The sequence below is a fragment of the Aythya marila genome (genome assembly GCF_965140915.1).
Source record: "Aythya marila genome assembly, chromosome: W".
Taxonomy (NCBI): domain Eukaryota; kingdom Metazoa; phylum Chordata; class Aves; order Anseriformes; family Anatidae; genus Aythya; species Aythya marila.
This window is the reverse complement of record NC_139081.1, coordinates 15,122,213-15,143,775: the sequence shown is the minus strand read 5'-3', so window position 1 is coordinate 15,143,775 and position 21,563 is coordinate 15,122,213. Positions and strand designations below refer to the sequence as shown.

General features: G+C 44.4%; 1 protein-coding gene across 2 annotated transcripts in view; it reads left to right on the top strand.

The window, feature by feature from the left end:
* Positions 1-21,563, top strand: part of LOC309889563 (transcription factor RFX3-like) — a gene marked incomplete at both ends in the record, with an annotated part of 145,340 nt that overhangs the window by 89,799 nt on the left and 33,978 nt on the right. For both annotated transcript variants that reach the window (XM_082782427.1, XM_082782426.1), the window contains 4 exons: positions 7,776-7,897; positions 14,393-14,505; positions 15,312-15,427; positions 16,070-16,224. In XM_082782427.1, coding sequence (XP_082638553.1) covers positions 7,776-7,897; positions 14,393-14,505; positions 15,312-15,427; positions 16,070-16,224 — 506 coding nt within the window. The remainder of the gene's footprint in view (positions 1-7,775; positions 7,898-14,392; positions 14,506-15,311; positions 15,428-16,069; positions 16,225-21,563) is intronic.

The following is a 21,563-nucleotide window of genomic DNA, read 5'->3' as shown; positions in this document are numbered from 1 at the left end:
CGACGGAGGCTGCCGCCTGTGGAAGACCCCTGCCGGAGCAGATTCCGGACTGGACTTGTAGCCCGTGGAGAGGAGATCACGCAGGAGCAGGTGACCTGGCAGGAGCTGCTGCCCATGGGGGACCCAGGTTGGAGCAGTTTTCTCCTGAGGGATGGACCCCGTGGTACGGACCCATATCTGGAGCAGTTCTGGAAGAGCTGCTGCCTGCGGGAAGCCCACGCCGGATCAGTTCATCAAGGATTGCACCCTGTGGGTGGGACCCCACAGCACAGGGGACGAGAGTGACCGAGAAGGAGTGGCAGAGAAGAAGCGCTGTAGACTGACCATAACCCCCATTCCCCCGTTCCCCCGTGCCGCTCAGGAGGAGGGTGGATAGGGGGAAGGTGCTTTTGGTTTCTTTCCTTTGTTTCTCACTTCTCTAGCTTGTTAGTAATAAGCAATAAATCTTACTGTCTCCCTATGCCAAGTCTGTTTTGCCCGTTACAATAATTACTGCGTGATCTCCTTGTCCTTATCTCAAGCTTTGAGCCCTTTTCATCATATTTTCTCCCCATTCCTCTTTGAGGAGGGGGAGTGAGAGAGTGGCTGTGGTGGAGCTCGGCTGCCCACTCAAGCGGAACCACAACATCTAAGTATACCATTCTCCCTACAGAGTTGTTGGATGCGTACAGACTACTATCTAGATCACCTGGAACTTTTGTCATTGTTATACTTAGCTATGCCGTAGTAGTCATCAAGGCTGATAGTGCAAAAAAATAGTGAAATGTCCCAGTTCATTTCTTCCCAGTGTAAGGATTCTTCAGATCACAGGCCAGGCTTTATTATCTCTCAGTTGATTGGCTACTCGTTACTCATTTGATGTGAGAATGGTGTATGCAATTCTCTTTACCTAAAATTTAACAACGAAATAAGAACACAATAATACTATATACAGTCCTTCCCATTTGGAGTCTTCCTTGGTTGTTCTTGAAAACACTTTAATCAGCACTTCATCCCCTCGTATATCATGCACCTGTAATTCGGGTGGTACCGGATGATACCATTGTGCATACTTATGACTGCTCTCAATTTGTTTTTGTAAGTACATTATGTACTGAGTTACTTGTTCATCTCCATCCAACAGGCTGGTCTTTGCTTGGATAAAGATTCCTGGTATAGCTAAATGTCTATCAAAGAGAATTTTGGCTGGTGTTAGCCCTAGGGGTTGCCTTGGTGCATTCCGGACATCCCATAGGGCCAAGTTCAGGGCATATGGATACTTTAATCTAGTATGGGTACATATTTTTGCTATTTTTTCTTTTAATGTCCGATTCATTCACTCCACCCATCATGAGGCTTGTTGGTGATAGGGAGTGTGTAGATCTCCCTATCACCCAGTGATATCAAATGAGTCTTCCTGTCTGTTTTGATTGCTTGTGGGACTCCATATCTTGGAATTATATCCTTCAACAGTGCATTTTGGCAATCGACCTTCTGACACTTAACTGCCATAATCAAGCTGGAGACTATTTCCGCTCCTGTGAGGATGTATTGATATCCCACAGGAATGGTACAATATAATCAATTTGCCAGGTAGACCACAAAGTTTTCCCTTCATTGGTATGTGGAGGTGGTGCTTTAGCAGGATCTTCTGCTTGTAATTTCAATCTGCACCGGGGACATTCTGTAAGAGTAGTTTGACAAGTTCTTCTGTTTATGGGCCAGCACTTACTCTATGCAGAGAAGTAAAGTGTTTCCTTACTGGTATGACCTAGGTTTTGATGTAATCATTCTCCCAACTGATGTCACTCAGGATTTAGAGTGATTTTTCTAATTTTCGTTAGCTCATCTACCCTTCCACTTCCTGGCTGGCTATCTTTTGCATGAACATTTACATCTACTGTCACCATCCACAGGTATGCAGCTACCTGCAAAATAGCTGTTATGTTTGCAATGTTTGGTACAGAAGCTGGGGGGGGGGGGCATATTAACATTCAGGCACCAATAATCAATTGTTAACTGCCACCTCCTGTCTAGTTTCTGAACTGTCCAGACAGATGAGTTATACAGAAAGTGGGTTCTAGAGAAAATTTGTCATTTTTCCAGATCAGCTATGACTTCAGAAATTCCTTTTCATGCCACAGAAGAAATCAGATATTGTGGTACATTAGTAATTTTTGAATCAGGGAGTGCAGGGGCTGTGCGAAGTACATACACTGTAGACTCCCTATTTCTACTGGGGCTGGGACTGAGGTTAGAGTCAAAAGACCACATACTGCCATTCATCAGTTTGTTCATTTAAAGCATCAAACCCTGAAATACTTTCAAGATGGCCTTTAACTGCAAAGAGAGTAGCCAACAGGCACTTCTCACACAGAAGCCATAAATTGACCTTGGCAGACTGGCAAAAAATGTTTGCTCCACTCTGTTCACACCGGTAATCATAATTGCTGTCTGGATTGCACACCCCGCTTCTTGGCATCTTGTGTTAGTATTGAAATTTGTGCTCCTGTATCAATTAAAAACTTCACAAATTGCCCTTTAGGACCAGCTGGAATCAAAATGTATGGGCCATCAACACTTACCCATTGATAAGCCTCCAACTTCCAGACAGGCAGGCCCAATTGCCATCCAGACTTGGCTAATTTTTTGGCTTCATGTCCTGCAATTCCTTCCTAGGGAGGAGGAAGAGGGTTATCTCCCTTTCTGGGAACTGGTGCCAGCAGAGCCGAAATGGAAGACGTTGTGTGGCAGGCAAACAATAACCTAGTTTCCATCACTGAAACATGGTGGGACCACTCCCATGACTGGAGTGCTGCAATAGATGTCTATAAGATCTTCAGTGAGATATTAGAGAGTGTTTTGATGTTGAGCTTGGGGCTGGGAATGATAAGGTCAAGTCCCTATGGATAAAGATCAGGGGGATGGCCAACAAGGCAGACATCCTGATGGGGGTCTGTTATGTTATAGATTGCCAAACCAGGATGAAGAGACGGATGAGGCATTCTACAAGCAGCTGGTGAAGTCACACAATCGCCAGCACTTGAACTCGTGGGGGACTTGAACTTCCTGGACATATGCTGGAAATACAACACAGCCCTGAGGAAGAAGTCTAGGAGGTTCCTGGAGTGGGTTGAAGATAGCTTCCTGACTCAGCTGGTTAGTGAGCCTACTGGGGAGGAAGTGCCCCGCTAGACCTGCTGTTCACGAACAGAGAAGGACTGGTGGGTGATGTGGTGGTCAGGAGCTGTCTTGGGCAGAGTGACTGCAAAATGGTGACGTTCTCTGTTCTTGGTGAAGTTAGGACGGGGGGTCAGTAAAGCTGCTACCTTGGACTTTCGGAGGGCAGACTTTGAATTGTTCAGGTCGCTGGTAAGAAGGGTCCCTTGGGAGTCAGTCCTGAAGGGCAGAGGCATTCAGGAAGGCTGGACGCTCCTCAAGAAGGAAGTCTTAAAGGCGTAGGAGCAGGCTGTCCCCGTATGCTGTAAGATGAGCCAGCGAGGAAGAAGACTGAAGTGGCTGAACAGGGAACATTTGCTGAGTGCCTGGGAGAAAAAGAGAGTTTATGTCCGGTGGAGGAAGGGACAGGCATCTCAGGGGGAGTACAAGGAACTTGCCAGCATATGCAGAGAGAAAATCAGAAAGGTTAAAACCCAGCACAAGCTCAACCTGGTAGCTATGGTAAAAGATAACAAAAAATGTTTTCACAAATACATTAATGGTAAGAGGAGAGCCAAGGAATATCTCCATCTTTTACTGGATGCAGGGGGGAACATGACTACTGAGGATAAGGAAAAGGTTGAGGTTCTTAATGCCTTCTTTACATCTGTTTTTAACAGTCAGACCACTTATCCTAAGGGTACTCAGCTTCCTGAACTGGAAGTCAGGGACGGGGAGCAGAAGAAACCCACCACAGTTCAGGTGGAAACAGTTAGACACCTGCTGCAACACCTGGACTGTCACGAGACCATGGGGCCAGATGGAATCCACCTGAGAGTGCTGAGGGAGCTGGCGGACATGCTTGCCGAGCTGCTTTCCATCATCTATCAGTGGTCATGGTCATTCAGAGAGGTCCCAGATGACTGTAGATTTGCTAATGTGATGCCTATCTCTAAGAAGGGTTGTAAGGAGGACCCGGGGAACTACAGGCCTGTCAGCCTGACATCAGTGCCAGGAAAGGTGATGGAACAGGTCATCTTGAATGCAATCACACAGCATGTGCTAAACAACCGGGGGATCAGGCCCAGTCAGCATGGGTTCATGAAATGCAAGTCCTGCCTGACCAACCTCATCTTCTTCTATGACCAGGTAACTTGCTTGGTGGATGAGGGAAAGGCTGTTGACGTAGTCTACCTAGACTTCATCAAAGCCTTTCACATGGTCTCCCATAATACTCTCCTGGAGAAGCTGGAAGCCCATGGCTTGTACAGGTATACTCTTTGTTGGGTTAAAAACTGGCTGGATGCCTGGCCCAGAGAGTGGTGGTGAATGGAGTGAAATCCAGCTGGTGACTGGTCATGAGTGGTATTCCCCAGGGGTCGGTGTTGGGGCCCATCCTCTTTAATATCTTTATTGATGGTTTGGAAGAAGGAACTGAGTGTGCTCTCAGTAAGTTTTCAGATGATACCAAGTTGGGGGGGGAGGGGAAATTGGGCTATAACCCCGTTGCAGAAGGCCACCAGATTTGTCAGGCACAATCTGCCCTTAGTGAAGCCATGCTGGCTGTCACCAATCCCCTCCTTATCTTCCATGTGTGCACCCTCATTGAGTGCACCCTCGGTAAGTTTGCGGACGACACCAAGTTGGGGGGGTGGGGGGGGAGTGTTGATCTGCTGGACGGTAGGAAGGCCCTTCAGAGGGACCTGGACAGGATGGGTCTATGAGCAGAGGCCAACTGGATGAAGTTCAACATGGCTACGTACTGGGTCCTGCACTTTGGTCAGAACAACCCCATGCAGCATTACAGGCTTGGAGCAGAGTGGCTGGAAAGCTGTGCAGAGGATAAGGATCTGGGGCGTTGGTCGAGGCTCACCTGAATATGAGCCGGCAGTGTGCCCAGGTGCCACGAAGGCCAGCGACATCCTGGCTTGTATCAGGAATAGGGTAGCCAGCAGGACTAGGGAGGTGATTGTCCCCCTGTACTCTGCTCTGGAGAGACCACACCTTTTGTACTGTGTTCTGTTTTGGGTCCCTCACTACAAGAAAGACATTGAGGCCCTGGAGAGTGTCCAGAGAAAGGCAACAAAGCTGGTGAAAGGTCTAGAGAACAAGTCTTATGAGGAGCGGCTGTGAGAAAAATCTCAAATAATTTTCTTCAGACAGGATCTTCTGTGAAGCTTTTTTATTCATGATTGCAATGGCAGGCATCCTGTCAATTAGGAGCGCATTTTAGTAAACAAATCATAACCTTTTATTCCACATTACCAGACACCTGATCACCTCCCCTGTTTCCTCATTGGCTGAGTACTACGGGTTCACAACCTACTCGACACTCTTCTGTACCATATATACCACGTTTCTCACATGGCTGAGGGAGCTAGGGTTGTTTATACTGGAGAAGAGGAGGCTCAGGGGAGACCTTATTGCTCTCTACAACTACCTGAAAGGAAGTTGTGGGGAGCTGGGAGTCGGCCTCTTCTCACAGATAATCAGCAATAGAACAAGAAGGAATGGCCTCAAGTTACTGCAGGGGAGGTTCATATTGGAAGTGAGGAGAAATTTCTTCTCAGGAAGAGTAGTCAGGTACTGGAATGGGTTGCCCAGGGAGGTGGTGGAGTCACTGTCCCTGGGGGTGTTTAAGGAAAGGCTGGACTTGGTGCTTAGGCACATGGTTTAGTGGGTGATATTGGTGGTAGGGGGATGGTTGGACCACATGATCTTGGAGGTCTTTTCCAACCTTAATGATTCTATGGTTCTCTGAAATACGATACCTCCTTTTGCTGGTATCTCCTGTGTGGAATGCTTTGATCAGACTCAAGATAATGGCAGTAGGCTGACCTTGCATTGCAGTTCTGGGAATGCGTAGAGCTAATGCTTTTTTCCATAACTCAGTTCTCTGTTCTCAAGATTGCACTTGCAGGTTTCTAGAATTATTTTCCATTAGTTCAGTTTCTGTTCCCATTTTTACAGGTCTCCTCACCTTATGATCTCTTCTGCAGGTGTTCAGTTGTTTGTTTGTTGTTTTTTTTTTCAGCTGGTGCTTCCTCCCAGCACATTTTTCATGTTTAACAATGCAGTGCATTAATTCTGCCCATGTAGGGAGTTGCTTAAGGACATTCTGCGCATTGTCACCTTGTGTTGCATTATGTTCTGTGTCTCTTTTGATCTCATCTCATTTTGCAACTAAGTATGGTTTAAGAATTTCCAGGGCTTCTCTCATCAGTGACTTTACCATTGCAAAATCTCCTGTAGCAGATAGTGGGACATTATGGGTCTCTTGTTTGTGCATGGCCTGTATGCAAACAGCTTTTGTGACAGCTATAAAGACCTCACTTAGCGATTTAATAGGGACTATGGAGGGTTCACCCTGCTCCATGGTGTCTGTCTATCGCCCCAGCCCAATAAGCTACTCGGCTGGTGAGAGAATGGGGCTTATCTGCTGGGTCAGGTCCTGAATTTGAGAAAACTCATGGACCCCAACAGCTGTTTGCTTCATCCTCGCTTAGCATTATCTGGTCTCCACCAGTGAAGCATACTCACAGCACTCATTCACTTTCATAGAATCATACAATGCTTTGGGTTGGAAGGGACCTTAAAGATCATCTAATTCCAAACCCCCTGTCATGAGCAGGGATGCCACCCACTAGATCAGGTTGCCCAGGGCCTCATCCAACCTGGTCTTGAACACCTCCAGGGATGCAGCATACACTACTTCTCTGGGCAATGAGAAGTATGGGGTGGGGGGTGGGGGTGGGGAGCACGCTATCATAATATCACATGTCCTATGTTATTGTATAGTTAAAATGTCAGGAATGCCCAGAATTTTGGATGCCTGATTATTATGGGATCTTTCTCATAAGCTAAAATCTAAGTAGTTACATGGAGCATTACTAGTATCTGTTTAATAAGATCAAAATGAGAACATGCTCAGAGCTGACTCAACTGCTTCTTGAGAGGAGAATTTCCAGAGTGGAATGTGTTGACCTTCCTAAAGTTAGTACAAAGCTTTATAATCTGCACAGTGCAATGGGACAGAATTAATTTTTAGATGTGTGCGGAATTGCAAGCTGGATCTTCAGCCTGTCAGTGTGATGCTCTTAGAATCTGACCATCCAAGCCAGCATTCCTACTAGCCTTTTTGTTCCTTTTATCCTTCATAAAAGCTTTTGTGAGTCAACATATGAAGAGTTTAAGTCTGAGTAGTCTTCTCAGACCTTCTGAGCTCATGAGAAGTTTGTTGCATTTAAAAATTATTTCATTTCCTTTGTCTCCAAAGAGTAGTATGGCCCTTTTTAAGGTGATGAAAACTTATTTTTGAGCTACTTGATTCCTGGGACTTTAAGTTCTTTGGAAAAGGAAAGATTTTGATTCTGTTTAGTATAAATGAGCTTTAGGTCGTAGTTTTTAAACTAAATTCCACTAGAAATAGGTAGTTGTGCTGTGCTATCAGCTATATGAATTTTGCATTGCCAATGTTCTGGCTTTCCTTACTACAATTATTCTGATGTTAATTTTTACTTGTATCTAAACTAGCAAAACTGCATTTTGAGACTGAGAAATAAGGCAGAACAGATTGTAATATTGCACTTATGAAAAAGTAAACATAAAGGATAATTTTGTATTTGATATTTTTGTAGGTACAAGCCTGTGCAAAAAGTGGATGGAGTTGCAGATGGTTTCACAGGAAGTGGTCAACAAACAGGCACATCTGCTGAACAAACTATAATTGCCCAAAGTCAACATCATCGACAGTTTTTAGGTATGAAAAGATGTGTTGTATTGTTGTATAAATAAAGTAAAATCCATTATCGCCACTGTGGCGGGTTAACCCTTGTCTGGCCACCAGGTGCCATCAAGCTGTTCTCTCACTCCCCCTACTCAGCAGGACAGTGGAAGAAAATGCAATGAAAAAGCGTGAGGGTCAAGATAGAGGACAGGGAGATTGCTTACCAATTGCCATCATGGGGAAAACAGACTCAACTTGGGGAAGATTAATTTATTGCCAATTAATTACAAAGTATGATTGTGAGAACTAAAACCAAAACTAAAATGACCTTCCCCCTACCCCCCATTCTTCCCAGGCTCAACTTCACTCCTGATTCTTCTGCCTTCCATCCCCTGGTGCTGGGGGGGGGGGGGGGAGGGATGGGGAATGGAGGTTGTGTTCAGTCCATAGCATTTCATCTCTTCTGCTCCTTCCTCCTCACACTCTTCCCCTGCTCAAGCAAGAGGCCCCTCCCACAGGGTGCAGTCCTTCACAAACGGCTTCTACATGGTTCCTTCCCATGGGACGCAGTTATTCAGGAACAGACTGCTCCAGCATGGGTCCCCTATGGGTTGCAGTTCTTGCCAGAAAACCTACTCCTGCATGGGCTCTTATCCATAGGATGCAGTTCCTGCCAGGGGTCTGCTCCAGCGTGGGCTCTCCACAGGCTACAGCCTCCTTCAGGCCATATCCAACTACTCCAGTGTGGGGTCCTCCTCGGGCTGCAGGGTGGATATCTGCTCCAATGTGTTCCTTCATGGGCTGTAGGAAGACAGCCTGTTTCACCATGATCTTCTCCATGGGCTGCAGGGGAGCCTCTGCTTCAGCACCTGGAGCACCTCCTCCCTCTTCTTCTTCACTGACATTGGTGTCTACAGGGTTGTTTCTCTCACTCCACTCCTCTATTACACAGCTGCCGTGCAGTGTTGTTTCTTTTGTTTGTTTGTTTGTTTTTAAACCTTTCTTAACTATGCTTTCACAAAGGTGCCACCAGCTTTGCTGTATGGCTTGCAGTGGGTCCCTTTTGGAGGCAGCTGGAACAGGCTGTGTCCAACATGGGGGCAGCTCCTGGTCTCTTCTCACAGAGGCCACCCTGCAGCCCCCTGCTGGCAAAACCTTGCCACATAAACCCCATACAGCCATGAACATCGTCATACAAATACAATAATTATTTTTAGTTATGCTGCCCTGTTTAAAACACTCACTGATAACAGAACAAAAAAGTTACTGAAAGGAGCTTAATATCATATATTGTAAGACATGCAATATTTAATATGCATCATACAGATATAAAATGAAAACTGTGAAAAGACTATTAGCATTGCAATATATTTTAAATCTACCATGCAATTTCCATGAAGCATTTTATACAAAAAAAAATGCAGGTTGAAAATCCTACCCTAAAAGCTTAGTAATTTTCACTGGCTTCCCAATTCACGCAGAATCTCACAAAATCACAGAGAATGGTTTAGGTTGGAAGGGAGCTCTGGAGATCATCTGGTCCAACTCCACTGCTCAAGCAGGGACACATAGAGCAGGTTGCGCAGAATCCTTGGCTGCATAAAAAGAAGAGTGGCCAGCAGGCTGAGGGAGGGGATTCTCCCCCTCTACTCTGCCCTTGTGAGACCCCACCTGGAGTACTGTATCCAGCTCTGAGGCCCCCAGCACAAGAGAGACATGGACTTGTTGGAGTGGGTCTGGAGGAGGGTTACAAAAATGATCAGAGGGATGAAACACCTGTTCTGTGAAGACACGCTGAGAGACCTGGGGTTGTTTAGCCTAGAGAAGAGAAGACTCCAGGGATACCTTATCACAGCCTTTCAACATTTAAAGTGGGCCTATAAGAAAGATGGAGAGAGACTTGTGATAGGACAAGGCATAATGGTCTTGCTCTGGTTTCAGCTAGGATAGAGTTAATTTTCTTCATGGTGGCTGGTATGTGCCATGTTTTGGATTTAGGAGGTTCTTTTAGAGGGTTCTTTGAGGATCCAAAAGGTACAGGTGGGCTTTTGGTAAAGTTGCCTTGGAGACGGAAGAAAATAAAATGTGTCTAACTTGCCCTGTCTCTCAGAGGACCCTTCTGTTGTGGGCTTGCTCAGGGTTAAAGAAAAACAGGTGCCAATACATTACCGCAACGGTGTACCAGCGGCAACATCGCACCAACCGAGACTCCCTGATTCCCATCCATAAGCTAATTCGTTGACTGGAGAGCCAAGGAGTGACCACCAAAACTCGCTCACCCTTTCATAGTCCCATATGGCCAGAGCAGAAGCCTATTGGAGAGTGGAGGCTAACAGTGGATTATTGTGGCCTGAATGAAGTCACACCACTGCTGAGTATTGCAGTGCCAGACATGCTAGAACTTCAATACAACTGGAATCAAAGGCAGCCAAGTGGTACGGCACAACTGATATCGCTAATGCATTTTTCTCCATCCCTCTAGCAGCAAAGTGCAGGCCACAGTTTGCTTTTACTTGGAGGGGCATCCAGTACACGTGGAATCAACTGCCTTGGGGTGGAAACACAGCCCTACCATTTGCAGTGGACTGATCCAGTCTGCACTGGAACAGGGGGAAGCTCCTGAACACCTGCAGTACATCAGTGACATCATCATTTGGGGTGACAAAGCAGAGGAATTATTTGAGAAAGGGAAGGAAATAGTCCAAATCCTTCTGAAAGCCAGTTTTGCCATAAAACAAAGTAAGGTCAAAGGACCCGCACAGGAGATCCATTTTTCAGGAATAAAATGGCAAGATAGATGGTCATCGTCAGATCCCAGTGGATGTGATCAACGAAATAACATCTATGTCACCACTACCTAGCAAAAAGAAAGACAAGCTTTCTTAGGCATTGTGGGTTTTTGGAGAATGCACATTCCAAATTACAGTCTGATTGTAAGCCCACTCTATCAAGTGACCTGGAAGAAGAATGATATCAAATGGGGCCCTAAGCAATGATATGCCTTTGAACTAATTAAATGGGAGATAGTTCATGCAGTAGCCCTTAGGCAGTCCATGCAGGACAAGAGGCAAAAAATGTGCTCTACACCACAGCTGGGAAGAATGGCCCCACCTGGAGCCTCTGGCAGAAAACATCAGGGGAGAGTCAAGGTCAACCGCTAGGGTTTTGGAGTCAGGGATACAGAGGATCTGAGACCTGCTATACTCCAACTGAAAAAGAGATATTGGCAGCATATGAAGGGGTTCAAGCTGCTTCAGAAGTGTCTGGTACTGAAGCATAGCTCCTCTTGGCACCTCGACTGCCGGTGCTGGGCTGGATGTTCAACTGATGCTACGTGGAGGAAGTAGGTTGCACTGATCACACAAGAAGCTCAAATAGGAAACTCCAGTCGCCCAGGAATTTTGGAAGTGATCACAGACTGGCCAGAAGGCAGATTTTGGAATATCACCAGAGGAGGAGGTGACACGTGCTGAAGAGGCCCCGCTGTATAACAAGATACCAGAGAATGAGAAACAATATGCCCTCTTCACTGATGGGTCCTGCCATATTGTGGGAAATCATTGGAAGTGGAAGGCTGCTGTATGGAGTCCTACACGACGAGTTGCAGAAACAGCTGAAGGAGAAGGTGAATCGAGCCAGTTTGCAGAAGTGAAGGCCATCCTGCTGGCCTTAGAAGTTGCTGAATGGGAAAAATGGCCAATTCTCTATCTCTATACTGATTCATGGATGGTAGGAAATGCCCTGTGGGGGTGGTTACAGCAATAGAAGCAGAGCAACTGGCAGCGCAGAGGTAAACCCATCCGTGCTGCTGCATTGTGGCAAGTTATTGCCGCCCAGGTAGAAAACCTGGGTGTAAAAGTATGTCATGTAGATGCTCATGTACCTGAGAGTTGGGCCACTGGAGAACATCAAAACAACCAGCAGGTGGATCAGGCTGCTAAGATTGAAATGGCTGAGGTGGATCTGGACTGGCAACATAAGGGTGAATTATTTATGGCTCAGTGTGCCCATGACACCTCAGGCCATCAAGGCAGAGATGCAACATATAGATGGGCTCGTGATCGATGGGTGGACCTGACCGTGAGCACCATTGCACAGGTTATCTATGAATGCGAAATATGTGCTGCAAATAAACAAGCCAAACAAGCAAACAAACAAGCCAAGCGTTTAAAGCCTCCCTGGTATGGAGGATAAAGAACATGCTGTGGAAGACAGTCTGGGTTATTCCCGCCTTGAGCAAAGGCAAACCTATCTGTGGGATTGCTTTTGCTCAGGGACCTGGGTGCACTTGGTGGGTAACACAGAGGGATGGGGAGGTCCGGAGCGTACCTCAAGGGGATTTGATGTTGGGAGAGAATAGCCCACGATTTGAATTGTATTATGTTAATTGCTGTATAATACTGCATGTAATCACTACTATGGTTGCTATATGTCCCAACATCAGTATTACAGTAAGAGTCAACCAGATTAATGAAGAATGTATTTTGATGGAACTGAGTGAAGTGCAGCAGTGATAGAAGCAGACAAGCACAGTGGTGTTGGAGCCAGAGCTGGCCTCAGCATGCAACAATTCAACACCACACCCCATCTCTCCTGCCCTGAAGGATTGTTATGATAGATGGAACCCAGAGTCATGGACTAAACAAACTCAATAGACATTTTAGAGTGACGGCCCATATACTAAGGGAATGATATCTGTGTGTGCATATACCAAAAGACAGAAAAGTGGTGATTAATTGGGATGCATTGGAAAGTGGGACCTGAGCATGATGTAGAGGGTATGGAATAAGGGGTGGATCTTGTCCTGGTTTCATCTGGGATAGAATTCATTTTCTTCATAGCCACTGGTATGTGCTGTGTTTTGGATTTAGGAGAAAAATAATGTTGATAACACGCTGATGTTTTAGTTGTTGCAGAGCAGTGCTTACACAGAGGCAAGGGCTTTTCAGCTTCTTATGCTGCCCTGCCAGCGAGAAGGCTGGGGGTGCACAAGAAGCTGGGAGGGGACAGAGCCAGGACAGCTGACCCAAACTGGCCAGAGGGATATTCCATACCATATGGTGTCATACTGAACGATAAAAACTGGAAAGGTTGGGTGGGGGGGAGATCTCTGCTCAGGGAGTTACTGGGCATTGGTCGGCAGGTGGTGAGCAATTGCATTTTGCATCATTTGTTGTATATATATTTATATGTAGTAGTAGTAGTCTCAGGATTATTTTCTCTTCCTTTTCTGTCCTATGTAACTGTCTTTATCTCAACCCACACGTTTTGTGATTTTTATTTTCAATTCTCTCCCCTATCCCGGGGGGGAGGGGGGGGGGGGCGGGGAGGGAAGTGTATGGCTGTTTGGTGCTTAGCTGCCTGCCAGGTTAAACCACAACAGATTTTAAACTAATAGAGAATTGGGTAGATTTAGATTAGCTATAAGGATGAAATTCTTTACTATGAGGGTGGTGAGGCACTGGAACAGGCTGCCCGGAGAAGTTGTGGATGCTACATCCCTGGAAGTGTTCAAGGCCAGGTTGGATGGGGCTTTGAGCAACCTAGCCTAGTGTGGGAGGTGTCCCTGCCCGTGGGGGGGTGGGGGGTGGGGGAGGGTCCAGCCTTCCCATGTCTAGGAGGCTTTTGAATATCCTCAAGGAGAGAGACTCCGCAACCTCTCTGTGTAACCTGTTCCAGTGTTCTGCCACCTGCACATAAAATGGGATTATATTATATATATATATATATATTGCATTTGTTGATGTAACTGATCTTATTGATTTCCCATTTGTGGAAACAAATGGTAATTTAGTAATTTGCTAAAGTAAAAAAGCCTATTAAATATCTTATTGCAGTAATTGTACACTTAGTTTTGAGTTCATACATTGATATTTTGAAGATCCACATTCTTTGGCCTAGCCTTGCTGTTATTGAAATCATTGAGAACCTTAGGCTGTAGTTCACGTTTTTGAATTTTTCCTTCCACATTCTCCCTGGTTGACAATATATTCCCTCACACGGCCCGATACTAGTGTATCTCTTAGAAACATTTGTGAGCAATAGTAAACGTACATGTTGTCTATAGTTGAAAGTCTTGTAAATTTCAAATAAATATATGCTGCTGAGTCTAGGAAACCCTTGCATTCATGTTAATACAAAAACTATTCAATTGATAAAAACAACAACAAAAAAAAACATTTAATAACATTAACCTCTTATATTCTGCTTTATCCTGTCATATTCTTTAATATATTAGTTGTTTGTTTTTTTTTTTATATACAGATACAGTATATTTGTGAAATCATTTTAATCTGCTACCTGCCAAGAATAATTTAACATTTCCTTTTGCTTAAAAAAAATAGCTAGCTGGTTTGTTAACAATTTTTTTTGCAACATTAAAATATATTAAATATGAAAGACATTCCTCTTTGGGCATTATGACCTTCTAGACTTTATATATTTACATCATTCTTAAATCTTTTCTAATTGAGCTGTAGTTGGCACCATTCACAATGGTTTTCTTCTGTTATGTTGTCATGGAAACAGATACATCTCGAGTACTTCCAGAGTTTGGAGAAGTTGAAATATCTTCTCTACCAGATGGTACTGCTCTTGAAGACATAAAATCATTGCAAAGTCTTTATCGAGAGCACTGTGAGGTAAGGGAAAAAAGGCATTCACATAAATCATTCTTCATTGAAAATTCATGTCTTCTAGTGAGAATCAGTACAACTGGATGACTGACACAAAACATATTACAGGCAGGCTATTGACATCTGATGTGCTAACCAAATAGTTTGCTTATTTCATCAGAAATGAAATTGGAAAAACGATTTCTCTGAAATTTCTCTCTTTACCAGGAAAGAAAAAAATATGTAATAGAATACTGAGACTGGAATATAATAATGTATATTTTTGGAGATTTTTAGATAAATTACACTTTAGATATATGCAGAGCTTTGCTTTTGTTTATAGGGGTTGAAAACAGATTAAATTATTAAATTATTATTTCTAACATTTATGTTAAAAACAAGCTCGCTATTTTCTTCAAGTTTTAAAGAAACAAGTTATTTAAGGTTGTTAACATTTCATATTAAATAATGTCTTAAAATTATTGTTGAAGGTGCCAGAAAAAAAAAAAAAAAGTAAAAAAAAGTAATGAAATAGCAATTTTCCTATGTGTTTTTAATAGCATTAAAAATTCTGTTTAGATGAAGTCACCCGATATGTTTCCTTAAGCTCTTTTCTGGAGAATTCTTTCTATTTTCACTTGGACTGATCTGTCTATGCACACTAGTAAAATTCATCGCTAAAAAGTTATTAAAATACGTTGTTTATTTATAAATCTAAATTTTTATTACTTTTTCTGAAAACTGACTAAGGGGAGGGGAGAGCTATACCACTCGAAGGAGCTGGAGGAGAAAAATGGTAGCAGATTATCTGCACTTGTTTTATATTGTTTTAGGCAATAGTGGATGTTGTTGTGAATCTTCAGTTTAGCCTGATAGAAAAATTGTGGCAAACTTTCTGGCGCTATTCTCCTTCTGCTCCAGCTGATGGCACTGGTATTATTGAAGCAAGGTCAGTATATGTCACTCTTAAATAAATAATAGTTTATTATTATATTGTTTACTATTATTTATAATTTAATAAACAGCCCTGTTTAATAGAGGGTACTTTAGGAGAACATGATGATGGAAACATGGATGATGTTAGAGGAAACATTTCAGCAAGTGTCGGCTGGGGGGGATTAGAACACTGAAATCTGCCAAACCTCACTTAGCTTCCTGACTCTTCCAAAACTAGTTGTTTTATTCATGTTTCCAGATCTCATGATTTACTAACCAAGGCCAGTAAATGTCTCTCTTTACTCTATCATCATAATATAACAGCAAGTGTCAAATCAAAGCCTTGAAATGACTGTATACATCTTCCATTTTTTCCTTTGTTTGGATGACTACAAAGTATCCTTACACAGTATACTGTCCCATTCTTTTAAATTCCAAGGACCATTTTTATGCTACCTCTGCATAATTTCTGGGCTGGAGCTGAACTTTGGAGGCCATTTTTCCCCAGTTTCATATGAACAAGGTAAAGAGGTTCAATTGGATGTAACTGAGACTTTTACAAAGTTTTTATTAAATAAGCAAAGTCCATTGTACTTTTCTTATCTGTATGTAAATGCATTTTCATTTATTCTTTTGTTACTTTTATTCACGCCAGCAATCTGACTGAAATAGAAAGTCGACTTCCAAAAGGAAAACTGATTACTCTGTGCAAAAATGAGTCTATTCTGAAATGGATTTGTAATTGTGACCATGTGATGTACCAGGCTTTGGTGGAGATTCTCATTCCTGATGTCCTTAGACCTATTCCTAGTAAGTTAAACACAGATAACACCTCATAAGAATTTTGGCTTGGTTTGTTTTATGTGGTGGTGTTTTTGTGCATCACGTGAGACTTTGGGGAATGATTTCGAAGGATATAAAAGTAGCATGTGTCATCTTTCCTTAATTCTGTTGAGTAGGAAGGTGTACTGGAGTTGATGTAAGCACTGTATTTAAAGGAAAGGAGACTAGATATTTCACTGCATTTAGGGAACTCTCCAGAAGTTTTTGGAATATATTTCCCTATGGAAGATGCTTTTGTCACTGCAAAGTCTAAGTTTTTATTAATTTTAAGATAAAAATGGGTTCCTTTACACACTGGCTCTAGTCTACCTGACAGATGCAAATGCACTATGGTCCTGAGCCTGAGTCCATTAATGTCAGACAGTCTTTCCACTGACTTCAGTAGACTTTAGCATTACATATAAAAAAAACTTTCCCAGACCAGACTTTCCCTCTGGCCTCAGGAGCCTGGGGTTCCTGAAAGCAGTCCTTACCAGTAAAGACTGAGGTGAAGAAGGCATTCAGTACCTCATCCTTTCCCATGTCCTTGGTCTTCAGGATCCCTGCCCCATTCAGCAGCAGGCCCGCATTTTCCCTGGTCTTTATTTTGCTGCTGATGCACCCGTAGAAGCTCTTAATGTTGCCCTTCATATCCCTCGCCAGTTTCAACTCTAGGTGGGCTTTGGCTTTCCTAACCCCATCTCTGTACTCTCAGACAGTGTCTCTGTATTCCTCCTGGGTCACTTGTCCCTTTTTCTGGATCCCATATGCTTCCTTTTTATGTTTGAGTTTAGTCAGGAGCTCCTTGTTCATCCACACAGGCTTCCTGCCACCTTTGCTCGATTTCCTACTCACTGGGATGGACCATTCTTGATCACGGAGGAGGTGATCCTTGAATATCCCTGGACCCTCCTCTGCTCTCCAGGACTCTACCCTGTGGGATTCTTCCAAACAAGTCCCTGCACAGGCCAAAGTCTGCTCTCCTGAAATTTAGAGATGTGATCCTGCCATTTGCATTGCTCCCTCCTCTCAGGTTTCTCAACTCCACCATCTCACGGTCAATGCAGCCCAGGCTGCCCACAACCTTCCAGGCTGCTCCAACCACAGTTCTTCCTTGTTTGTAAGAATTGCATCCAGCAGAGTGTCTCCCCTTCAGCCCTGTTTTTCTGATTACAAGCTCTCTCTTTTCCATAACACCTTAAACCCGTTCCTTGTCAACCCATTCCACCACTTCCTCATTTGATTGTGGACCTCCCTTGTCATTTCTAGTTTAAAGCTCTCCTCACCAGGTTGGCCAGCCTGCTGGTAAAGATGCTTTTGCCTCACTTGGTCAGGCGGATCCCATCTCTTTAGCAGTCTTTGATTCTTAAAGAGAGATCCCCACGGTCATAAAAAACAAATCCCTATTGTCATCACCAGCTGGGCAACCAACTGTTGACCCACAGGATCCTCCCATTCCTCCTCAAATCCTTCCTTCTCACTGGAAGGATCAAGGAGGATATTGCCTGAGCCCCCATGAACTTCTTCCATTGCCTCCAGGTGCATGTAGTCACACTGGCTATGCTCCAGGTCTCCCCTGGCAGTATTGTCGGTGATGATTCATAAGGGGTAATAGTACGAGGGCCGGACAAACCTCTGCAATATCTCTACAACATCCCAGATCCAAGCCCCCAGCAAATAGTAAGCCTCCCAACACAGCAAGTCAGGTCAGCAGATGTGGTCCCCCATCCCCTACAGCACAGAGTTTCCCGTTGTTACCACTTGCCACTTCCTTCTGGTACTGCTGCATGGCTCAGGCTTAGTTAGCTTGGATGCTTCACTGTACAGACTTCCCAGACCCTCATCTGCTCTGAGGATGCCAAACCTGTTCTTTAGTTGGAGATATGCAGGTGGAGCAGGAGCCTTCTTCCTGTTGTTAGAAGTCACAAGCTTCCAGCCTTCGCCATTTCTAACCCTTTAGGTTGGAAATTAGGAGAAATCTATTCTCAGAAAGAGTAGTTAATAGTTAGTAGTTAGTCCCCTTAATGATTCTATGATTCTAACTCATTAAGCACAGACCACCCAATCCTCCTTCAATACAGCTAGGGGTTCAGGCTGCAGGGTCTTGGAGATGAACTGTTCAATCTCTTTCTTATCATCTCTGACACTACACAATCTGCTGACCTCCTCCCGCACCTCCTCGGCAGCACAGATCCTGTACTGCTGCACACCTTCTGCAGGCAAGGAGACTGTCTCCCTCTGCCCCAGCCTCAGTGAGAGACCCCAGGCACTCCTTGTACCCTGAGAGCTGCATTCTCCCTTGGGAGTTCGGTCTGGATTGAGGCCTCTGATATTGTAGGGATAGTTGCTCCAACAGCTGGAGGTGGTGCCCTGCAATGCATTAACAGCATTGCTTAGGACATGGATGCAATTCTCTGCAAAGTTTCTGGCCCCCTTCTGTGTAACCTTCTGAGCAAAGTGCTGCATCTGTTGGCTGCCTCTGCTAGCAATGTTGTAAGAAGCAACTCAGGAAAATATTTGTAAGCATTACTTTGTAGAAGGTATTATCAAGCAAGGAAATAAAGGCTAGTGTTACCACATGATGAAGACTGAAATAACTACAGAAAAGATGCACAGTAAATAAAACATCTACGTTTATTGCTTATATGTAAGTTTGCAGAAAAAAAGTAATAACTGCAGACTCTTGCTTGTGTATCAACACTAAAACCTTCTTGATTATTTATGTTTGCAGTAGAAATTAAAATGTAGAAGACCCCTGCAGGTCACTGAATTTAGTGATTAGAATCGAAATATCATAACATATGCTTTGTGCCACTAACTGGTTAAAAATCCTCATTCTGTCACAGTGCTCAGTAGTTCATATGAATCAAGTTCAACGCATATTAGACCACTATGTTTAGAACCTATTTGTTTAAAACAAACATCTGCATAGCACTAGCTAATCTCCATCTTTCATCTGAAAAGCTAAGAAATAGCAAAGTAAAAGTCATATAAACTCTACCTAACTTTTAAAATTTTAAGCAAAGCTTAAAAAATTAACTAGACTAAGCCTCCTAGAAGGCTTAACTATATCCAAGCATCAAAATTAAATATGTATCTCATTTCACTAAAAACAGTAAAGAAATTACATAATTGCTTTCTATAACTAATGACTTCTGTCTTCCAGTAGATCCTCATAGAGAAGCTGTTAAAAGTATGGGCTGGATGAGCAGACAGTGAGGTGGACTGAAAACTGGCTGAACTGCCAGGCCCAGAGGGTGGTGGTCAGTGGCGTGAAGTCTAGTTGGCTGAGGGAGTTGGGACTGTGTAGCACAGAGAAAAGGAGGCTCGGGGGTAGTCTCATATGTAAAAAATATCTCAGGGTATAAAGAAGACGAGGGCATTGAGTGCACCCTCAGTAAGTTTGCAGATGACACCAAGTTAGGTGCGTGTGTCGATCTGCTTGAGGGTAGGAAAGCTCTGCAGGAGGATCTGGATAGGCTGCACCGATGGGCTGAGGTCAACTGCATGAAGTTCAACAAGGCCAAGTGCCGGGTCCTGCACCTGGGGCGCAATAACCCCAAGCAGAGCTACAGGTTGGGAGAGGAATGGTTGGAGAGCTGCCAGGCAGAGAAGGACCTGGGAGTGATGGTGGATAGTCAGCTGAATATGAGCCAGCAGTGTGCTCAGGTGGCCAAGAAGGCCAACGGCATCCTGGCTTTTATCAGAAACAGTGTGACCAGCAGGGCTAGGGAGGTGATCGTCCCCCTGTACTCAGCTCTGGTGAGGCTGCACCTCGAGTACTGTGTTCAGTTTTGGGCCCCTCGCTACAAGAAGGACATCGAGGTGCTCGAGCGGGTGCAGAGAAGGGCGACGAAGCTGGTGAGGGGCCTGGAGAACAAGTCCTACGAGGAGCGGCTGAGGGAGCTGGGCTTGTTCAGCCTGGAGAAAAGGAGGCTCAGGGGCGACCTTATCGCTCTCTATAGGTACCTCAAGGGAGGCTGTAGTGAGGTGGGGGTTGGTCTGTTCTCCCACGTGCCTGGTGACAGGACGAGGGGGAATGGGCTTAAGTTGAGCCAGGGGAGTTTTAGGTTAGATGTTAGGAAGAACTTCTTTACTGAAAGGGTTGTTAGGCATTGGAACAGGCTGCCCAGGGAAGTGGTGGAGTCACCATCCCTGGAAGTCTTCAAAAGACGTTTAGACGTAGAGCTTAGGGATATGGTTTAGTGGGGACTGTTAGTGTTAGGTCAGAGGTTGGACTCGATGATCTTGAGGTCTCTTCCAACCTAGAAATTCTGTGATTCTGTGATTCTGTGAAGACAGAACCAGGCTCTTTTGTCCAGTGAAATATCAAGAAGCAATAAGCACAAATCGAAACAAAGTTCTGTCTGAACATTAGGAAACACTTCTTTATTCTGAGGGTGACCGGAACAGGTTGCCCAGAGAAGTTGTGAAGTGTCCCTCCTTGAAGATCTTCAAAAGCTGCCTAGACATGGTCCTGGGCAAGCTGCCCTAGGCAGCCCTGCTTGAGCAGGGGGTTTGGACGAGATGATCTCCAGAGGTCCCTTCAAACCTCAACCCTTCTGTGATTCTGTGATTCTGTGATTCTGTAATAAAGATTCAAGTTATAGAGAGAGATGTGTATAAAAGTCCTAATTCAGCAAAATCATATCAGCCAATTCTTAATTTAGTAGGGATGAACTTTGAGCAAGTACTCCAAGACAAGCAGTTAAATGTATTTTAAGAGCCCAATGCTTAAATGTTTTGCTGAATCAGCTTTGTTGTTGTTGTTGGAGGTTTTGAGGGGAGGCGCTTAAGAAAAGAAAAAAAAAAGCAAATGTACTCCAAGATGTATATTAGAATATAAGTAGAAGTAATAGTAATGCAGTTATGAGAAATTATGAATCATAGAATCACAAAATGATTTGGGTTGGAAGGGACCTTAAAGATCATCTAATTCCAACCCCTCCCCACACACACACTGCCCTGGGCAGGGAAACTCCTACTAGACCAGGTTGCACAAAGCCCCATCCAACCCGGCCTTGAACTCTTCCAGGGATGGGGCATCCACAACCTCTCTGGACAACCTCTTCCAGTGCCTCACCACCCTCAGAGTAAAGAACTTCTTCCTAATGTCTAATCTAAATCTACCCTTTTTTAGTTCAGAGCCATTCCCCCTTGTCCTATCACTCCACTCCCTAACAAAGAGTCCCTCCCCAGCTTTCCTGTAGGCGTCCCCTTAGGTACAGTAATGTCGCTATAACGTCTCCCCGGAGCCTTCTCTTCTCCAGGCTGAACAACCCCAACTCCTTCAGCCTGTCTTCATAGGAGAGGTGCTCCAGCCCCTT